General features: G+C 38.3%; 2 protein-coding genes across 3 annotated transcripts in view; both read left to right on the top strand.

Annotated features, from left to right (window-relative positions):
• The first annotated feature begins 10 nt into the window (after positions 1 to 10).
• LOC149103394 (uncharacterized) lies at positions 11 to 12,504 on the top strand. Of its 2 annotated transcripts, none has more exons than XM_089272615.1 (7): positions 11 to 472; positions 5,429 to 5,875; positions 6,179 to 6,316; positions 6,616 to 6,720; positions 7,419 to 7,595; positions 9,006 to 9,655; positions 10,030 to 12,504. In XM_089272615.1, the coding sequence occupies exons 1-7, from the start codon at positions 394 to 396 to the stop codon at positions 10,198 to 10,200; spliced, it is 1,767 nt and encodes a 588-aa protein (XP_089128741.1). In that variant the 5' UTR covers positions 11 to 393; the 3' UTR covers positions 10,201 to 12,504. The 2 variants fall into 2 exon arrangements, with proteins under 2 accessions (XP_089128741.1, XP_089128742.1); XM_089272616.1 differs by having other exon boundaries at positions 7,431 to 7,595.
• A 101-nt stretch (positions 12,505 to 12,605) lies between these two features.
• LOC110056387 (uncharacterized) overlaps positions 12,606 to 22,633 on the top strand; it is a 13,133-nt gene continuing 3,105 nt past the window's right edge. Inside the window, exons 1-6 of the mRNA XM_089272618.1 lie at positions 12,606 to 13,057; positions 15,116 to 15,544; positions 17,527 to 17,913; positions 18,286 to 18,396; positions 19,982 to 20,158; positions 22,333 to 22,360. Coding sequence (XP_089128744.1) covers positions 12,976 to 13,057; positions 15,116 to 15,544; positions 17,527 to 17,913; positions 18,286 to 18,396; positions 19,982 to 20,158; positions 22,333 to 22,360 — 1,214 coding nt within the window. The 5' untranslated portion in view covers positions 12,606 to 12,975. The remainder of the gene's footprint in view (positions 13,058 to 15,115; positions 15,545 to 17,526; positions 17,914 to 18,285; positions 18,397 to 19,981; positions 20,159 to 22,332; positions 22,361 to 22,633) is intronic.

The raw sequence follows: 22,633 nt of genomic DNA on the forward strand, positions 1-22,633 counted from the left end.
TTTTTTTTTCTTTTTTCTTTCTTTCTTTTTTTTTGTCCTTTAACCCTGACGACCCTCTCGAACTAACCTTGATTCAGTCGCACGTACGTTTCATCGAACTGACTCCGTGGTTTGCTTCATCCGCGTTGTGTGATCTTATTAGAAACGAAACGCTTTTCCTCGTTTTAATATTGCAAGAAAATTATTTGATCTGGCATCGTTTCTTATTTACAAGCCTCAATATTGGGGTTCAGCGACGAGCTTTCTAAAAATTTCATCGATCAGCCATTTCCGCTTAAGCGTGACAGAGTGTCTGACTTCCGCTGTTTCCACCCAAGTCACACCTCAAGTGACCGGAAGTTGCGTCATTGTGAATCGGCGACCCGTAAACGACGTCGAAGCAAATCAGTTTCAATGGCGATCAAGATGATGAATTTAGCGAAGCTGCCTGTTTGGATTATTGTGGCGATTCAAATATTCCACTTCGGAGCAGGTAAGCGTGTCGAAGAACTGATCTTTGTTAACTTAAGTATACGATTAAAAGCTTCATAAATAATCCAATGCATTCCCATACGCGCGAATATTTATAATATCAATCCATTTTGAAGCCAATTCTTCTCTTGTAAGGACCCACGATTCCGCGCTCAAAACTTGTAACGACTTAAGATTCATGGTAAACATAGCATGTTCGATTACCTACTTATCTCGGATACAAATCATTTTATGCATTATCAAATTAGCTTTTCAGGAAAGCTTCGCGCGATTTAGATGAGAACTGGTTTTGACAAGGAAGTGAAACGAATATCACATTGATCACAGATGTATTTACGTTTTATTAGTCAGTTGTTAGCTGAGACCCACCTATCGACTCATTTTACGTTCAATTATCGTTATATCATCTTTATATGTTTTTATAATGGCGTCAGCAATCGGCAGATCACGAACATTTCTCGTAATTCCCTTATGTTTTAACACTGAGTCGTTCATAACTTGCGTGACCAATTCGTGACGAGCCATGCCCAGCCTTCGGCTCGCAAGCGATGTGTAACGCTACGTTTCTCACGTGGGTCGTTTTTAAAAAAGACCTTTAAATCTAACAACTTCGTTTTCGTTAGTCCGATTTATTGATGTACGAACTTCAAACACTCAATGTAAAACATCTCCTCGTGTTTTACTTTCTCTGATCTCTGCAGTATAACACAATTACAATGAACAATTGACATCCGCGATCGGGAGGGGATTACGGAAGTAAGCATCAAGTATTTCAAAATATTTAACCCATATCTACTTTGCCATACGTAAGCGTAGTGTATAATCGTTATATATTAAGTAAATTTATGTCCTTGAGATTATAATGTCTAAAGTTTTCCCCCGTCGTTGATCAGGAAATAGGGACCTTAAGATTCGAGGACGGGAAGCCAGGACGGGAACGGCAGTGGACGCGGGAAACTTTCGCGGGTCCCGTTGGGTCGCCAAAAACAAAATGCTTAAGAGCCAGTTGCTGTAAATATCGAGAGTGAGATGACAGTCGCGAAATTTTCGATTTCTTCATTTTTTGCCCAAATAACCTCTATAGTGAGTTGTTTTCGAAAATACCATTCAAAGGTCCTGAAGCGCTTCAGTTTTTCCGAAATTGAGGAAAGTTTGAAAATCGCCATTTTAGCTGCCTGACGCCGCCGAAAATGGCCGAAAATTGTGCATTTTCTTTTCGCTCGTACAGATCAACACGATGATATCTATCAATATACTTTGAGTAGCTCATAGTGCATGTCTTGCTGTTTCTAAAGCATTAATTTGATTAGCAAAAGCTCCAAGTTTAATGATATTTAAGGCCGATACAAGTACCTTCATCGAAGCTCATAAGCGAAATGGCTAATTTTAGCTAATTTCAATACCATCAAAAGCCCACTGGTACATTGAATTTGAAGTCGAAACTAAAATTTTCTGAAAGCCCATACTCTATATTATGATGAGTGAAAGTCTCTTCCGCGGCCCGAAAAAACTAACCCGTTGAGAGACATAAACGTGTGGTACATTTTTGTAAATTCGTCATTCGCGAAACCAACATGGAACTTGGCTAGCTACCTTCATCAAGAACAAAAATAAGCGAATGGAAACCTTTTTCGTCAATAAGGATACTTGTAATCTGTTTTTTTTCCCTTTTAGATTAACCACATGATTAACTTTTGCAAACATTTGCAGTTAAATCAAAGCAGACGCTGCTTTTGGTACATTGTAATGTTATGAAAATTAATTTCGATCACCGGCACGCGCATATCGCCCGAAACTGATTTTCCCTCCGTCTGCTGTATATTTCTTTTTGAAGGTTACAACTGTAGCACACATTCGTTCAATATCAGCAGTTTTGATTTTTGTGGAACACCCATGGCCACAGCCGAACATGTCTTTAAGTACACTTTACTTTAAAAACAACCGTCTCATCGCAGCATTTCTTGAAATCCTGGTCTGAGACCAGGTAATGCCGATAACAAAGCGCGAGCAGTTGACGAAACTTCATGATCAACTGTCGAAACGTTGTACTTGTGGAATAAGCAAGATGATTCAACCTTTGTATTTCTTACCCGTGTGCTTGCAATTCTTATGGATACATTGCCCATCTCTGTTACCATCAGATTTATGAATGAATCGTTCGTTTCCTATCACTTAATATGGTACATACCTCTGAATAAAACACATACTGTGACATCATTTTTCTTGGAGTGTTCCAACAGTCGTCTGCGGCCACTTACAAAACGTAAGCAGCAAGACAGAAAAACCATAAAGGCTTCTTCGTCAATCGCACTACGTTGTCCAGATTTCTTTCTTACAAATTTCCCACACCTCGCTCTCTTTTAAAATTCCAAGACTTCGCCGTTCTGTTGGCCAGTCCGAATAATTGTCATGGTGTTAGTTGAGTAAGTGCTTGACTTTGTTTGGTGGTCGCAGTTCAGACCATCCGGCAAATGTGGATTGCGTGACAAACGACCACTTGCAAAGTATCCAAAGTGGATGAAGATGGCGGCCAGCGAAACTGTTTGCTCGTGCAAGCAACGTGGTTCGCACTGTCAGCCTAAATAAACATTTTTGGACGAAATTGAAGGATATAGGGGGAAGAAGTGTTGTTTAATTCTGCAAGAGGACAGAACTCGACGAACTGACAGGGCTGTCCGCGGGTCCTGCTATCACGGCATGTCTACGTAGATTAATGGAAAGTATTACCGCGTTCACAAAAGTTGTGCAAACACCTTTCCTCTTTACTTTTAAAATACATGTTTGTCGTTCGTACTTTTTGAATAGAAATGCACCGGTGATAGGGCTGGAATACAAAAAGAACAAAGGAGGCCTAGAGATCATCAGATCTTAGATACGCGGTGTGAGTTTACATACATATCCACCCCTCTTGCCTTCTGCAAAAACTATATAGACAATAATATGGGCGCTTTCCAAAAATCGGACACTCAGAAGAGCTAAAATTTTCCTTTACTTTACCTTGACAATTCACAATTATTGACCTAGCGAACTTCCCATCAGTATTTAGGCGGTATAAAATAGTTAGGCGTTATGTATAGCTGGTTTTCACATGACGTCACTAAAACTCAAACTGCAAAGCTATTGATCTTCCTGAGATTTTACTTAAATGATGTATGAGAGCAGCTGAAAACTAATACTCATACAAATTTTCGCTCCGAATGGATTCTTGGTTTTGTGATACACTACGCTTGAATTTCGAAGCTTTTGTGTGACGCGGCATTTACATGACGGCGTCATGATGGTTACATGTAAAAAAGTGACTTATTTCGAGGAATTTGGCTATCTGAACAGTTCATGTCTTAGAAAAAGTATTATTTTAATGTTTTATAGTTCCTCGAGGGATAAATTCACGCTTTTGTGGCAAAACTCAGTGACAGATGTTTCTGTTGGTTTCCGGCCGCCATGTTGGTACCCATATGGATGGGCACTAGCATGGTGTCTCCATACAAATCTCTTTAAATTTGGGTAAAAAATTTCTCCGCATATCTTGCATCAGAAAAATTGCTGTGACCAGAATCGTGGCGAGAGTCTTTGCATATTTACTTTCTTTCATTTCCCAGATTCTGGACTTAATCTATTGAACGGTTTTGATTTTTATTTTGATCTATTTTGAATGGCGTGACACTCAATTGTAACCTTATTTTGCGCATTTCAGAGGCAAAAACAAGAGCGAATGTGTGGACTGTCCGCCGGGACAAAAAAAAATGTGTCTGTTGTAGAGAGGAGTTCACTGTGGAGAGGTGACCGTTAGTGGAGGTTCAAGTGTATAGTTTATATAGGTTTAAAAAAGAACCGGTAACAGGAGTGAATATGTACGTAAATTCTCAACACGTATCCATTTAAGACTAGTGCCTCCTAGGCCTTCTTTTTCCATCCCAGTCATGTCCCTGGTGCATTTCTATACCAAAAACCTGGAGCAATATACCTGTATTTTAAAGTTCAATAGGAAGGGTGTGTTTTTTATTAACGGTAATAAAGTCAAAACTTTCTACAACGGCCACCTTGGGGACAGAGGAAAGTCGCCGTCATGACCAAGCTGCCTGTACACAGCTTTCAAAGCTGAAAATACAAATTTAAGCTGCCCTAACACAGCTTTTTATGCTGAGACTACAAATAGCAGGTGTATATGCGAAGCTAGCTTTGTTAAGGTCGCCATTCGTCAGCTGAATTTATCCAGGCTTCAAACTGGCTTTACTCATCATGCAGCTGAGTTTATTCAGGACTACTTTTAGCTTGCCAGCTGACTTTAAGTCAGCATTCTTTCGATTGTACCTAGGATAATGCAATCGTGTTTCTCACTAGTATAAATACAGTGCTCTTTCCATTGTAATACGATTTACATCTACCATGCCGAAGTTGAAGAAAGAAGAATAAACGCGTGAAGTTCAAGTTTCTCTGAGTGTCCTTTTTTCCAGTTGTAGCTGATCCGACGGTACTTTGGAACCCGTGACAAGTTCCTCTCCCGCAGCAAGCGAGTTGCTCTGAGCTAATTCCCGAGTCAAGTTAATTTCAGATGGTCAAGCACAGAAGTCTAGAACGTTAGGCCCCTCAACGCCCGTCTCCCCAGTTCAGAGTTCAGAGCGGAAAAACCCGTTTTCACATAATTACCTGAAATGAATTTTCTTTGAAAAGTTAGAAAATTACCAATTTGGAAAATACGTCTGACAAAAAAGTGCTGCCATATGAAAATGTAAAATTCCGAGAAACTTGACTGACATGTCATAACACTTCCCTAAAACCCCCTCCCCCTCCCCCAGAAATACCCTAAAAACAACAACAAAATCACCTGAGGTTAATAAAGGCTCAAAATTCTATTGTTTAAGTCAGTGTGGGCACTTTCTGCCCCTTTCCTGTCTGAACAGGGTTAAGGAAAAATTTACAAAGGGACTAACTATAATATTTGTTGATACGATTTCAGATTTCATTCGATTAGGGAAAACAAGCTCACTCTTTGTCTTTGGTAATTCGAGTTACAGATTTCATGCGCGTACAGCTAAGCTTAACTGGATAAGAAGTAGGCAACTTTGCAAGGATGCTGGAAGCGATCTTGTTTCCATTGAAAGTGAAAAGGAATGGAGCTTCTTGAAAAATGCTATCCAAAGAATGAACACGACTGAATATTTCATCGGTTTGAAGAAAGATATCAGTTCTAATGAGTGGAGATGGATAAGTGATAACAGCAAAGTCAATGCTACCAAAGGAAAGTTTCCTTGGGCTAATGGCGAACCTAGTGGTAATGAAAATTGTGCGGTTATGTATAAGGACTACAGGAAATACTATGGACTGTTTAACGACTTGTCTTGTACTACACAAACGCGACGCGGATATATTTGTGAGAGTCCAACTAATAGCACTGACCAAAAGGGTATGTCTTACAAATTTTATTGGTTTTTATTGCGACTTCACTGGGCCATTTGTTTGTTTGTTTGTTTGTTTTTCAAATAGCACCTTATAAACTGTTTCTAAACGTAAAATTGTTTTTGACTCATTGAAATGGTTACTGGAGAGAGAATACGAGGAAATAACGAAGATTCAGTTCAATAAAGATAAAAGCCTACTCGTCACTTCTACTGCTGCTAGATTACAATAGCTGTAGTTGTTACGTTCAGCACAGGCTTGCTGGTTTATCTTATCAAAAATTCCATCTGAACATGTGATTGTCATTTAGTTCCAACAGTCGGAACGACATCATCCCGGACAGAGGGCGGATTAGTCACGAAAACTACCTTCAGGCAATCTTTGGCAGTTACTTCAGCAGCACGTTTAACACCGTCCAAAAGTCTATCGACAGAAGTACTATCAAAAGGTAGCAAATAGTTTGAGTTTGAAAACTTCTGTCTTGTTTGGATAGCCCTATACAAAATTAAATAAGAAAAGGTTCACTTTCAAGTTCCTATGCTTCACCTCGTCCTTTTTCTTTTGTTTTCTTTTGTTTTGTTTTTGTTTCTTTTTTTTTAAATTCATGATCATATTAATGGCAGGGGTAGAAAGTGGTGGGGTAGGTAGAGGTTTGTCTAGCCTATACGTATGATAAAAGGAATCGTTTAGTTTTGTTCGATCGACAAAATAGCATCGCATTGACAAATCTTTTGTTAATCTCTTAAGAGGCAACACCACAGACCAAGAGTAGTATCAAAGAGCCAGACACAAACCCTACCATGACGCAACCAACATCGTCCAAGTATTTCTTGACAGAATCGAATTCTGAGGGTAGGGAAAACAAATTAATTTGGTGTCTTTAAGTTTGAATAGCTAGAAACGTGTTTTTGAATCAGGTTTCTTTTAACTTAATTACCTTTGCTTTATGGTTGTTATTGTTCAGTAACTTTGTTTTGGTTTTTCTTATTGGTTGATATTATCACCTCCTCATCATTTAATATCATTTCCAGACTTAAGAAGTAAAAAAATTGGGCGTTCTGGTTAGTCCAGAAACTCAGCTTACTGATGAAGCTGTTTCGTGCCTAGTTGGATTGTCGTCTCTATATCTTTTAATTTGTTGTTTTGTAGTTCTTGATCACCACTTTTGAAAATTATTATAAAACAAAATACTCGCGTCAGGTATGATGCTATTAGTCAGTCAGAACACTCTTTTCTAGTCAGGTGGGTGAGTTTAGAAACCCAATTAAACAAGTCGATTTGAAAACTTTATGTGTTTTAACAGATTCCAAACACTTGGGGATAATGTTTCTTACTTAATATATTCCCAAACCAACACAACAAGAACCTTAACTGACAAAAGAGCTTTTAAAATTGCAATTGGATGTCTGTAATTGGAATCCCTCTTGATCTCGAGACACTGAGTTACGCTACAAATAGTCTTGCAGAGAATTAATCACGATCCATAATTTTAAAAAAATAACGCTATAAAGCAAAAACTTAGTCATAATATATAATACAGTAAATTGTAGTTTTAATTTCAGCCACACCTCCAAAGAACATTGTGAAGGATGTCCCACCAGAGGAAAATACCAAAAACAACACCAAAGTGATTGTAATCGCCCTCGTCTTACTGGCCATTCTTATTTTGATAACCTTGATCGTATTTTACGTCATGTATGTCCGACGTCGGAAATTTAAAAAGCAAGGTAATTCCTCTAGCACCATACAGCTCTTTATCATAAAACTGATTTCTTTTAGTCACACAAAGTTCAAGTCACGAAGACTGCTTGTGATCCTTACTTTTCCCTACCGGTTCTGTTCCTCGGAATATCTGTTCCCCATCCGATTTCCATGAGCTGTAAAAATGTAGTTGCTGCCTGGTCAAAATTGTGTTTGGTTGTTTAGTATTTCGGCCAACTTCTTCTAACCGCCAGCACTGAAGGTGTAAATATGGCCATGGAACCACACCCCAGAAAGTGTTTAGTGTGTGTAAATAAGATAATTAATATGTCTGCTGGCTGGCAAATTTAACAAGAAGACTTGCTATGAAGTACGGGTTTAGGTATTCCTGCTGGAAAAAAACTAAAATATTGTTTTTTTCCGAAATGCTTATTTGTTGGTTACCTCTTGGTTACGATGGTCCCAGACAAATTCTAATAAATTAGCTCATTGCGTGCCCCTGGTGATATTATAATGACGCAGTTTTAGCTTTCCAATCGCCTTTGAAGTTACATGAACGGTAACTCGGTTTTTTTTTGTTTTTGTTTTTTTTGCGTTGTTCTTGGTGTTAAGTAAGTAAGCATGGAAGTACATCTTACTCTTGTTCCCGAAGACACTTTCATTTTGACATATTTTAGCCATAATTATTATTGATATCTTGTTAGTGGGTTTTTTTAAGTTGTTTGTTTTGTTTTGTTTTGTTTTTTACTAAATATCTTCATACCTACTGACGGGGACGCTGACGCTTGCTTTAACATCACAATAAACAGTAAGTATATTTTTTGAATATAAATTTGCTACTTATTTACTATTTGATGGTTTTTATTATCATGAATTTGATTTTTTGTGTATGTGCCCTTGGTATTGTAAAAAATCTGCTCCCTCTTTGCTGTAATCAAAACTTGCGATACTCTTGGATCCAAATCTTACTCTGGATATGGGATGGGGCGCAAGGATGTGTGGGATTTGGGAAAGAGTCGACTGGCATTTTCAAGTTACAAAATATTTACCACACCGTTAAGTAGGAAGAGAATATTATACTTCGAAAGTCACAAATTGGAAAAAAACAACAACAACAACAACAACAACAACTGTTATTAATACACTTTAATGTCTTAGTAAAGGAGTGTATAAGAACCTTGAGACCGAGGGAGCTATGGTTTAAGACAATAGATTTACTAGAATTCGCTGAATGATATCCTAGATTTTTTGAGACTAATACGGGAAAAAATTGTAAATTGAGCACGTTGTTGGTATAATTTAGGCTTTATTTTTGAGTGCTATATTTGCCACGCTAAGTTAATTTGACACGCTTCATAATTTTAATAAATAAAAGCATCTGGTAATGTAAGAGGTCACTCTATCACTGTCATGACAACGTTTCAGATCACGTGAAGTCCAAAGTCGTGTCCGCTGCACTTACAAGAAACCTTCAAGTCCTGGGAAACAGTCAGTTGAACACGGACTACACCTGGATAGTTCTGCTGCAGAAGTCACAGTACATGTAACACTTTCGAGGACTAAGGCGGGTCTGGACACTTATGAAACCGTTGAAGTCCAAGAAGGGCCCACTTATGCTAATGTTAAACAGACCAAGTCTCAGACCCATAGGAAAGAGTCTTTAACCCACGAGGATGGAACCGCCAAGCAAACGCAGTCTGAAGATGGATATTGTATGCCATTGGAGAGCTCACCACTGGATGCTACGAACAAGCTTCGGGCGCATGGAGTGGAAAACGCAGAAAAACAGGAAAATAAAGATCACGTTTATGCGGTTGTTCGTAAAGATGCCAAAGGTAGAGACTCTGCAGCGAGTGTCCACGCCAGAACATCATGTTCGAAACGTTTGGAGCCTGCCATTCGCCCGTGTTCAGATGTTGAACCTGTGAATCGCTCGTCCTCCGCGGATCCGGCAAATCCCTCAGACGCGAGACCCTCTTCTATGGAGCCTGCAAATCACTCACAGGGCGCACTCTTAGGAGACGAGAAGAAAGATTACTTGTATGCGGTTGTTGACAAGGCAAACAAGAAAAAGAGGCCACCTCAGGTAAATATTACGAGAACGCTTTTTTTGTTTGTTTGTTTGTTTTGTGCTTTTTCTTGTTTCTTTCTTCATTTATTTATTTTATTTTTTTTTGCAATATTAATCAAAGATTTTTGCTCTCTTAACCTCTCTGCTACAATTATTATCTCATGTTGTCTGAAAAACAATCCAAAAATCAACCTGACGTCATTATTGATACATTGTCAGACGAAGGTTACAATACAAGTTAATAAGTATCATAAAAGCCTGACCTCCCTGTAGTGTTGATGGACAAGTTATCACGGACCAGGCTTTTTTTTTTTTTTTTTTTCATTTTTCATATATTTTCCATTGCTGATCTTTCCTTGCCAATAATTAACATTTTGCTTTACACACAGAAGCCTTCCCCTTACCGTGGTCTTGTGTACGCCGACCTAAACCACTCCACAACAAGCAACACGGAACCAGTTAAAAGAGAGTTTCCAACTGTTTACGCCGATATCGATTATCTCAAGACAGATGCAAGCTCAAAATTACCAGAGGAACATTTGGATCAACCAACGGAGTAGGATGATCCGTAGCAGACTAACCGCTATGTTTAGCCAAACCTTAAAACATTAATGAACGATAATTAACGCTGGGGACAAAGTAAGCAAAACAGACAACAACAAAAAAAATTTATTAATATGTTACATCAGAAATTCGCAAAACATTCTCTTTTTTTTATAAGAATATTGTTTTTCGGGCGGAGGCTGAATATTCTTATTTTACGGCCGTTTTTTGGCTAAAAATATTCTTGTGAATATTCTTAGATTAAAGCGCATGGCATTTCTGTTTTCAAATGTATTTGGTGTCTGCGGTGCTAAAGTAATTTTAGAGCCAGCCTGCAGGCATTGAAGCCTAATGTGACGCATATAACTTCTTGGGACATGCGGCTAGTTCTGATTTTGTTCTTTTTGGCCAGCTTTGCCGTTTAGAGAGAAAAAAAGAAGAGAATTTTATACGGTTAAGTTTAAAACATATATTTGTATTGTATTTACAAATTTCCAACTCATAAAATTATATTCTATTCAAAATCTCAGCCTTGGGTTTATCTTTAAAATGTCCTTAAAATTTCGCCAATTTCAACCTCAACATTCTTATAAAATGCATTCTTATAAAAAAGGGTGTAATCGTTGTATTCTATAGATGTATTTAGAGTGAATCTGTCATCTTTAGAACTCCCAACTTAACATAAAAAAATTATCAACCGTTGTATTCCACGCTCAAATATACAAACTCTGGTCAGTTGACGTCATTGCTTTTATTTGCAGAGGACCTAAGGAAAAGTACCATTAGGCATTGCTAAGCTGCCAATTTGCCCCGTCCACACTACGCAGGAGAAATTTGAAAGCGCAGCTTTATTTCTATGGTTAGGTCTACCGTCCACTGACTAATCCGTCACTAAAACGGAGCTTATCGAAAACGCTCCTCAAACAGGATGAATTTGAAAACGCCGGCTTTGCGCTTTATTATGGAAGGAAAGCATGTTGTAAACGGAGAATTTTTGAAAACGATAAAACGTCTTGATAATCATGTGATTAACCTTAACCCTGGAGAGTGCACTCGAAACTCAAGGTTCTCTGACGCCGGTCATAGTTGCGTTTTCAAAATTTCTCCGGTGTAGGTGGACGGAAAACATTTGATGCGGTTTCGGAGTGAAAACTCCGCCTTACATTTATTTAGCAACGTGGCTGGCTCGCTATGAAAGTCCATAACTTCCTTCGATACCACTTGCGTGGCGCAAAATCGAGTAGTGGAGAATCTCTTCATAGGGCTCGGCGTTATCCTGTAAGACCAGGTCATCAGTATGCGATTTTTAGCGGAACTGAATCTATAAATCCTTTCTCTCTCTGGTTGGAGAAAGGTGATGAAGCTAGCGAAAATTTAAAACAATCTCCTTTCATTTGGCCTTAGGAAGAACGGAAGTCAAAATGCCATGTAAACTTGAACGCTGAGAACGTAGTCGCAAAGACCGGCCTCAGTGTATTATCAAGAAACTTGCCTGTAACAATTTATATATTTTATTATATACATATTAGTAAATTTGTGACATTAGTTTTAATAGTATTTTGACTGCAGCGGTAATATTGTAATAATAGTTTTGAATAGTTTTAATCAGTATTTAAGTTGTGATTTTTACCTGATGAATTGTGATATTAGCGTTGTTTAGTTGTTAGGTTCTCATTAGTTATTCGGTGGAATACCTGTAAACAACAATCTTGGACAGAATAAAACGGAACAATTATCCCCCATCCCCCCAAGGCAATGATGAAGGCGCGAAGGAGCAAAAACGCGCCATTTTGGCATCATTGAAATGGGGGCAGGGGTGGTCCAGATGTTCCATTTATTTTGTCCAAGATTGTAGCTCTCAAGCAAAGCGTATATCCACGTTAAATATTTTTTTATTATTATTTTGATTTATACATGTATATCTTTTTTCCTTTTTTTTTTTTTTGGTCAAGCGCGAGACATAACCTTATCAATTTGGCTTTTATCCTGTGTTCACTTGCCAAGTTGGTGACGACACGTACGGAGCAAAACTGAAATGTTTTGTAGTGCAAGCAATTCTTAAAACTGTAATGAATCCGATAGCGATAGGTTTCGTTACCGTTCCCGCATGAATATCTAGCTGTGATTATCAATGTGTGTAAACGGTCGAGGAAAAATCAGAATACCTTTACAATGCAAACGCTTACGAATTCGAATATCTTGTGAAGAATCCAGCGACATTTATGAATCCGAAAAATATATATCCTGTTGTTTATACGTAACTTAACATTAATTTGCGATAATTCGAACATTTTGTAATTAAAAAGTATATTGTATATTGATTTAACAGAGTTCCTGCTTATCCTGTGTCCGAACATGTATGGGGAATTTTCGCCATGCGCATTTTATTTAATCACTTGATTTTTTTTTTCTTTTCTTTTTTTTTTTAACCCTGACGACCCTCTCGAACTAATCTTGATTCAGTCGCACGTACTTTTTATCGAACTGACCCCGTGGTTTGCTTCATCCGCGTTGTGTGAGCTTATTAGAAACGAAACGCTTTTCCTCGTTTTAATATTGTAAGAAAATTGTTTGATCTGGCATCGTTTCTTATTTACAAGCCTCAATATTGGGGTTCAGCGACGAGCTTTCTAGAAATTTCATCGATCAGCCATTTCCGCTTAAGCGTGACATGGTGTCTGACTTCCGCTGTTTCCACCCTAGTCACACCTCAAGTGACGGGAAGTTGCGTCGTTGTGAATCGGCGACGCGGAACGACGTCGAAACAAATCAGTCTATGTTTATGGGTTTCAATGGCGATGAATTTGATGATGAATTTAGCGAAGCTGCCTGTTTGGATTATTGTGGCGATTCAAGTATTCCACTTCGGAGCGGGTAAGGGTAGCGAAGAACTGATCTTTGTTAACTTTAGTATACGATTATGAGCTTCATAAATAATCCATGGCATTCCCGTACGTGCGAATACTTATAATATCACTCCATTTTGAAGCCAATTGTTATCTTGTAAGGACCCACGATTCCGCGCTTAAAACTTGATTCACGGTACACATAGCATGTTCGATTACCTATTTATCTCGGATACAAATCATTTTATGCTTTGTCAAATTCGCTTTTCTCACGCTGGAAAGCTTCAGGCGATTTATTTGAGAACTGGTTCTGACAAGGAAGTGAAACGAATATCACATTGATCATAGCTGTATTTACGTTTTGCCAGTCAGCTTGCTAGCTGAGACCCCCACCTATCGACTCATTTTACGTTCAATTATCGTTATATCATCTTTATATGTTTTTGAAGTGGTGACAGCGATCGGCAGATCACGAACATTTGTTGTAATTCCCTCATGTTTTAACACTGTCTTTCACAACTAGCGTGACCAATTCGTGACGTGCCATGCCCAGCCTTCGGCTCGCAAGTGATGTGTAACGCAACGTTTCTCACGTGGGTCGCTTTTAAAAAAGACTTTTAAATCTAACAACTTTGTTTTCGTTAGTCCGACTTATTGATGTACGAACTTCAAACAATCAAAGTAAAACATCTCGCTTGTTACTTTCTCTGATCTCTGCAGTTTAACACAATTACAATTAACAATAAATCGTTTTCACTGTCACGCAATAAAAAAAAAATAAATCGAAAACCATCCAGTGGAAAAAGCTATGAAATTATGATGTTATAGAAGATAACTAAATAAGCCACTTCTCCAAGTTTTAGACCTGCGCGTTTCCCCAAACTTCAGATAGTCGTCGAAATGTTTCGCCGATATTTACAGAGCCCAGTATGAAAACGCCATGTTGGTGTACCTCCGTGGTACACCAATATGGCGGCCGGAAAATAGTGTAAACATCTGGAACTTGCTTTGGCTATCTAGGCGACTGATTATCAGTACTGATCAAACAAGCACTTACATAAGCACTTTTCCTAATGCTTTAACTTCTAAAAAGGCTCAAAATCATGGGATAAGTATATATTTTTCGACAAACTCGATCATAGGCTTGTGTCACGCACCTCCATAACCCTGAAATTCAAAATGCTCTGGAGTCCAAACGAAGCACGCTATTGAGCTGTAAAATTGTAAACAGATATAAATATACCGCTTCTTGTGCCTGATGAGGACAAAAACTTTGGTGGCTCTTTCGTTTTGGATTTTAGAAAGTGATGACGTCACGTGAAAACGATCCATAGACATCCTCGATCGGGAGGGGATTACGGAAGTAGGCATCAACTATTTTTTTTATCATTATTTGATGGTATTATTATTTCTTGGAAAGGGCAAAACATTTAACTTATTTCCCCACTTTGCCGTACGTAAGCGTAGTGTATAATCATTATATATTATGTAAATTAACGTCCTTGAGATAATAAGGTGTCGAGTTTTCCCCCGTCGTTGAGGAGAAAATCAGGAAAATAAAAACATGAATAAGTTTACTACGGTTTATTGAATGTCTTATTTATATCCAGAAAGAAGGGGCTGAGGTACTCTGCAAAGTTTTATACGGGGAGGCTCGGCCTTGAGGTCCAACCCCTTACCCTTTTGTATACCATTTTGACAGAAAAGGTACGCCTTTCATGTAACTTCTATTGAAAAAGGTACCCCGTTCCCTTACCTTAGTGAGAACACTGCATCTCTGTTTTAAAGCCTTGATATGAAGTTAATGAGGTGGTGCTTAATAAATTAAATGATACTACCGCAAGGTGCGTCTCTTCGAAATGTTTTAATTAAGGTCTCTTTTGCCAGTGAATACCTAAAAGACAGATTTTTCTACCCTTTCATATACCTCAACTTGTGAATCCCTTAACCTTTAATATACCTGAAGGCTGAAAAAGGTATCCCTTACGGGTGAGCCTACTCGCATAGGCCATCATAGGAAGTACTCCTCCCCCGGTACGAATGCTTGACTAGTTTTCATCTTTGTTCGTAATTTTCTGTTATATAGGTGAAACCTTTAAATGGTTCAAAGGTGGCTGTTCCAATTACACATTTCACGCGACATCTACCTCTCTTAATTGGGAGCAAAGCAGACGATTGTGCAAGAAGACTGGACTTGGTGATCTTGTGTCTATTGAAAGTTACGCGGAGTGGCTCTTCTTGAAAAATACTATTCTAAATTTGACAATAGCTGACGAATATTTTATCGGTTTGAGAAAAGATGATCGGTCTGGACAGTGGAGATGGTTAAATAACAAGAACACATTTCAGAAAGATCTTCCTTGGGCTACAGGGGAACCGAATGGTGATGGAAATTGTGCAACTATGTACAAGGATTATGGGAAAAATTATGGAAAGTATAATGACTTGGGTTGTACAGTACAACCAAGGCCTGGGTATATATGTGAGTTTCCTGTCGACGGTTGCAATCAAGAGGGTAAGTCTTCTACAGTCCATACATACTTTAAAACGATTATTTTAAACATTTTTTTTTAATCATATAACCCATCTTCGATGTGACGATCCGTACTGTCGCTAGCAATGTACTGATTTCCCCCTTATATTACGTTCATCCCTCGCGCTTTTTTAAGGTCGGCACACAAGAGGGGACTATTCCCGGCGTCTAGTCCCTGCAACTAGTCCCCTGAAGAGTTTACACGAAAGGACTGGTCGCAGGGACTTGTCCCACAAACAGTTCACACGAAGCGTTTTGAAGAACAAGTCGCAGGGACTTCTCCCAAAAATTCAAACTGGTTTGAATTCGTGGGACTAGTCGCAGGGACCAAACTTTGGTCCCTGCGACTAGATTTTCAAGCAAAAATGGCCAGTTCACACGATGGGACTTGTTCCCGCGACTTGTTGCAGGGAGTAGTCGCAGTGTGTGCCGACCTTTAACAATTGTTAATCGTGACCCGACATAACATACCACTGCTCCCCGACATTAGTCTTGACAGATATCATATCGACTTGTGAATATCTCAAACGTTGTCTTGCGTGGGCCTCAATAACACTCACTACATAATATCATCACGTGGAGCATTCTCTCTACTGTAAGTTAACACAGTTATAATTAAGTTTTGGCAGTCTCGAAAGCAAGCATTAAGTTTGTTTATTGTTATTATTGTTACTATTACTATTATTGTTATTATTAGTATTACTATCACTATCACTATCACTATCACTATCACTGTCACTGTCACTGTCACTGTCACTGTCACTGTCACTGTCACTGTCACTGTCACTGTCACTGTCACTATCACTGTCACTATCACTATCACTATCACTATCACTATTACTATTACTATTACTATTACTATTGCTATTATTACTACTACTACTACTCTTTAATTACTATTATTATTGTTTTTATTATTATTACTATTATTATTAGAGTTTAAATGAGATTAAATTTCGATAAACATTAAAATTTCTATCGCTCATTTTTATTTTGAAATATTAGAATTTATCTTAGAATAATAGTAGAATGTGTATTGTAATGTGTGAGAGTACGTTTTTTGGATTACTTCTTGATTACTTCTTTTTTTTACTACTTCCGCGTAAAATCAATGACACAAACAGCAAATTCTTTCGCTACGTTTCTGTCCAATTCTCAGGTTTTCTCAGTTTCACTCTTTCTTGCAAACTTCATTCTGCCTCCTTTCTTTGAATGATTTTAATACAATTGTTAATGTAAATAGTTTTGTGCTGCAAAAATCATCATGTAAAGTTTTAGTGAAGAATTTTAATGAGCACAATAAAATTGTTGTTATTAAAAAATATATAGTATTATTATTATTATTGTTTTCTTTTCTTTTCTTTTTTTTTCTTCTCTTCTCTTCTCATTTCTTTTCTTCTCCTTTCTTTTCTTTTCTTTTCCTTTCTTTTCTTTTCTTTTCTGTTATTTTTAATTTGCAAAGGAAAAACAAAATCCACACACTAGTTTTCCATACGCAAGCGTAGTGTATAATCATTATGGTAAACGCTAGATTGCTCGCAGGGACATGCGACTCGTCAACGCACCCGTCGACTCCCGCACGTGACCAAATTTTGGAAAGTCACCCCAAAAAATGTCAACAGAAAAACTATGATTAAATGTACCAAGAAGCAACGGCTATACGCTGGGGGATAACAGAAAAACGCAGGACTTAAATACTGCGTTCTCTGAGTATTGTGAATTTACTTGTTCATGGAATTTTTTATGTTTTTTTTTCAGTAATTATTATTGTTTTAAACGGAAGTTTACATGGAGAGGAGAGTTGCTCTTGCTACACAATTATAAAAATGACACGTCAATGTCGTGCAACGAACTCTTGTAAATTTAACAACAAGCAGATTACCCCAGTATCCCAGTCTTTGTCGGTTGATTCATTTTCCAATCAAGCTTGTATGTTCTTTCATTCCTTTTTCTATGAATTTCAGATGGAGATAAACGTTGCTCTTGCTACACCTTTGAAAATGACATGGCAATGCAGTGGCCACAGGCAGAGGGCAGTTGTAAATTTAATAATAAGCATCTGGTGGTCATGGAAACAGAGCGAGAGTGGGAATTTATAAATAAAGAGATTCAAACTCGGAATAGTAGCGAAGAAAGTGAATGGCACATCGGTTTGTACAGAAACCCGACAACTAGAAAATGGACTTGGATCAATGGTAAAACGGTAACTATAAACAAATGGCAGAAGGATAAGCCTCAAGACAGTGATTTTTACACTGTAATGGCCAAGGAATCTTTGGATGGAGTTAAAGGATCGTTTAGCAGCATCAAGGGAAACGTTAAAAGAGGATGGATTTGTGAGGAAAAAACAGGTATGTGAATGGGTCTATATCCTCCACCGTACTAGCAATCAAGCCCATCTCACTGCTCCCCTTTCCCCTCTCAAACCCGCCCCCCCCCCCCCCCCCTCTCCGTCCTCCTCCCTCTGCCTTCTCTCAATCAAACACTGTGACAAACCGACAAACACACGAAGACTACTAACGAGACACGACACACGGACACTGGCCATACTCGAGTACTGACGAGTACATCCGGACAAAACGTCACCGACTCCCGTATATGACTTAAAAATGAGCCTGAACTCTCTTTTTAAAGGACCGTGGACATGTAGTTCTAAAATGGTGTCTATGAATAAAATAGCTGATTTTGTGATTCCCTTTTTTTTTTTTATTGCCTCCCAACAGATAACTGCCAAGGAGTCTGTTTAATTCATAGTCTACCGCCTGGAACTACCAAACCCACCACACAAGGGCGGCCGGACCCTTCAACTGTGTATGATCGCACTACTACATCAGGTTAGATTGTCTAGACCACTGACTAAACACTGCACTTATGTTGATTTAACAGTTTATATATATTTTTAGCAAATCCTCCCGTGGGGTTATCAAATCTCTTAGTTACCTCAAATATTTCTCGTTTTAAGGCGCATTCATGTACAGAGCATTTATGCTCCCGTCTTCTCTGGCGTAACCTCCAAGAGGTCTGGAACGGCTAATACTTCAGACTATCGAGTTCTCAGTCATAGAGAGCTAATCAGAGATAGTTGCACTGTCGAAGGCGAAATGTTAATTATGTGGGAGCACACATTTTGGCGTTTATGTTTTTAGCTCAGTTAATTTTTGTAATGATATTTGAAGTATCCTAGACAAAATAGCTCTGTTTCACTCGATCACCACCCAGTATAACTAAAGGACCACCACGATGCACGATAATTAGTTCTTATTAACCGAGCAGGAGGTCTGTATGGGAGAATTTTGACCGAGTTCGTGTGCGTTCGGTCTGTACACACGACCGAGGTTAAGATTCTCCTATAGAGACCGACTACGCTCGGTTAATAAGATGTTTATTATAAGGCAAACAATAAAAATTTAATTCGTTTAATGTAACTGGTTTGTATCAGCTGACATTTTGCTTTCGAAATGCGATGAGCTGAACTTAAATGTGCCAAGGTTTGCTCGTCCTCTTTACTTTTCTTTTCTCATCAGGCTTTTTGGCATTTCCACTAATAATTGATAAAAGTTTGTCTTGGAAACACCATATTGACCATATAACCATTAAAGTAAGCAGAACCGTAGGATTAATCGTAAAATTACGACACTTTTTGTCAACACATACCCTCTTAAATATATAAACCAAGCTCTTATAGCTCCTTATTTAACATACGGTCTGACAGTATGGGGTCAGGCTTGTAAATCTTACCTTGACAAACTTCTAAAGTTGGAGAAACAAGCTCTTCGCTTTATATATTTTTCTGATCATAATGAGCATGCAATTCTTCTATTTGTTGACGCTCATGTCTAACTGCTAAAATTCTGTTATTATGAATCTATAGCTAATTTGATGTTTGACGTTCAAGATCTATTTCAAGATATATCTAATGTTCTTACAATACAGTACACGTTCTTCTGCCTCTAATAACTTCTAAACCAAACCTTCTAGGCTATCCGTTCAAGCAAATTCCTTCTCTCGAATAGGAGTAAAAGTGTGGAATGAAATACCTCAAGTATTAAGAAATCTCTCCAAAAATGCGTTTAAAAGAAAACTCAAGCAAATTTTATTGAACATTTTAGGTTTACAAGACTCTTACATAGATTTATCTCGGATTATACAAAATGTAAACTAACATAAACAGTAGCTGTACTTTTAATACTTTAAATTTAGGTCAATGAAACGGTTTTTCTTGTTGTTATTTAATACTGTATTTTTCCCTTCTATTTTATTAGTTAATTTCTGATTTCGTATATTTTTGTGATTCGGCTATTAAGGCATGTCCGCCTAGATTAGCCTTTGCTAGTTGCGGCCCGGGCATGCCCCTTTTTGTAAAATATAATTTGAAAATAATAAAGTGTATAGAGTGTGATTTTTTATCTCTGTTAACAGATTCCACCGTGACCTCCTCTGCGCCTGGGGTCACTGATAGGAGTAAGGTTGACAATGATGGCTCTTCCACTATAGTGATAGTAGCCGCGTCCCTAGGAGCCATCCTTTTTGTCGCGTTGATCGTCCTTGCTGTAGTCCTGTTACTAAGGCGACGGAAACGACGTGGCCATGGAAAAGGTGAATGTCTTGAATGTCAGGCATGATTTCTTTTTTTTTTTTTTTTTTGCAACGTATCTCGTCCTCAAGGTAACCCAGAAGTCGCAGATTATTTGTACAGAAAATTTATATCGTATAATTCAAGTCGGTATCTGTACAAGTTTCTCACGGGATCAGTGAACCGTCTTGTAGGTTGACTTAATCACTTATCGTTTCCTCATTTGTTGCAACATTTGCAAATGCATAAACCCTTAAATCCAACGTCAATGTTTGAGGACGTTCGCGCTTATTGTTTCTGCGCATCCTTACTGCGCACGAAAATTCACATGCCACGTCATGCATGAGAGCGCGCGCTAACTAAGAAAATGAACATTGAAAGGGCAGACGGCCATTGCTATAGCTTTGCCAGGATTTAATTATCTTGGACGTTCGGTGACCCCTATTTCTCTTTTGATGGATCATTTTGTCTACCGATCTAATCTATCGATTAGAAATTTGAATTTTTTGCAAAGTGCACCATCGAATTCCGTTCTTTTTAGCTCTTCGTTTATCTGTGCGTCGGTTTCAATTGCCTCTTCAAGGGTTGCGTTTTGTGAAAACGTTGGCAACATTTGGAATTATTTACGCAACAGACCCACTTCTACCAATTTGACTAAGATTGTTTGCCTCCGTAAACCCCTGTAGACCATGGTAAATTACGTGCGCCAATTTTTAGAAATCAGGATAGTTTTCTACACGCTTTACATCTGAAACGAAGTCGGTGACCCCCAATATTTTTTTTGTTTGTTTGTTTTGCATTTCTGACACAATTAACTCATTAACTGACTGCAGTAAAAAATTTTTTAAAAAATCTATCGATTGGAAAATATTCGCGCGAACGTCCGTTAACGGTAGCCTGTCTTGCTTAAGAATTGACAAGAAACCGCAATGAGACAATAGTATATAGCAACCCAGGTATCGCTCAAGAAATCGGCAAAAGTTATGCCCTTCAACGTATAATCAGTCAGGCAATCAATCAATCAATCAATCAATCAATCAATCAATCAATCAATCAATCAATCAAGCAATCAAGTACGTACTACTGTGATGATGATCAAATTTAATAGAATTCTACTTGTATACTAATGCAAATGCTGCAATCTGATTGGCTAAGCTACTCGTATACTATCAGCCATTAGTATCACCCAACTAGTGGACTAATGCAAATCCTGCATTTTAATTGGCTACGCTACTAGAGGACTATTAGTAATAGTCCTCTAGTAGCGAAATTGGCGCAATCGAGCGTGACGCTCTCTTTCGTTTTATTACCAAATATATATTTCTTCAACTTGCATTTGCTAACTTTATTATTGCCTTTTCTGTCCGACTAGTTGGGTGATACTAAAACAATTAGACCCTTCGCCCTCAAGGGCCACGGGTCAATAGCTCATTCGGCTTCGCCTCGTGGGCTATTGACCTGTAGCCCTTGCGGGCTGCGGGTCTAATTGTTAATTAGTATAAATCTACTAACGTTCTATCACGAATGGCGTTCTCTGATTGGCTACACTACGCTGTCTATTCTGTGATAGGTGGTAAGTATCGTAGCAGTGTGCGCTTGTTAACAAAATGACGACTGCTTCTTGGCGTTTTCGAGGTGTCTGTGAAGGGGATTTGGATAAAGTTTTTAACCTACCTCCTGTACTTAAATATTACTTAGTTTCCCTCAGCTCGATTAGCTTTACAGTTATCCTGAGTAAACATCACCTCTTTTTTGTATTAATATATTATATTGTAAAGTTTAACTTTTTTTTTTCCATTTGGTAATAAAGCTTGTTGTTGTGTTTATACTAAAACAATTAGATTATTCACTCTCGATTTCTATGCGTGATAGTTGACGCGTTATAGTTCACCACAAAGTTTTCTCCGATTCTTATTGGTTTCAATTGATCACGTAACGCGATAGCGTTCATCCTCGGAGAGACATTATTAGCCCATAGTGCCCGTCCGAGGAAGATACCCGCATGGACAGAACTCGTCCGTGAGGCTTCAAGAAAATAAACAACTGAAATTCTATAAAGTAATTCAATATGAGTTCATAATCTAATTGTTAAATAGCGGCCAGAAATTACTGGCAAATCTTTATTATTGTGGTTGTTGTTTTTTGTTTGCTACTTTAAGGTGCAATGATTTAAATCTGTTTTCTTTTTTGCTTTCAGATGACGAAACTCCACCGAAAAAGTCAACGTAAGTATTAGATTCTCACTCTTGCTTACAGTCCTCACAGGCTTACAAATTCGTCAATCAATACGTTAATAGAATGTCAGCCATATAGACCATTAGGACGAATTAAAGATGTAATCTCAACTTAAGGTGATTCCTCACATTTGCACTGCGCATAATTTATGGCGTCTCTAGTGAGCGCTCGTGCACGCGCACATCGAAAACATGGCGGATTTGCCTTGATTTTGAGTTCTGTCAGTTGAAAAATGGCTATAGCTCACCAGCGAGCCCGGGCAC

This window comes from Orbicella faveolata, unplaced genomic scaffold, assembly GCF_042242905.1.
Source record: "Orbicella faveolata isolate gen_17 unplaced genomic scaffold, um_ofav_v1 contig_35, whole genome shotgun sequence".
NCBI lineage: Eukaryota > Metazoa > Cnidaria > Anthozoa > Scleractinia > Merulinidae > Orbicella > Orbicella faveolata.

What these genes read in the sequence shown, in the direction of transcription:
- LOC149103394 (XM_089272615.1), top strand. Translation starts at nt 394, where the DNA reads ATGGCGATCAAGATGATGAATTTAGCGAAGCTGCCTGTTTGGATTATT. An exon ending in GACAGAAGTACTATCAAAAG is followed by an intron (nt 6,317 to 6,615) that starts GTAGCAAATAGT and finishes TAATCTCTTAAG; the next exon opens with AGGCAACACCACAGACCAAG. An exon ending in GACAGAATCGAATTCTGAGG is followed by an intron (nt 6,721 to 7,418) that starts GTAGGGAAAACA and finishes AGTAAATTGTAG; the next exon opens with TTTTAATTTCAGCCACACCT.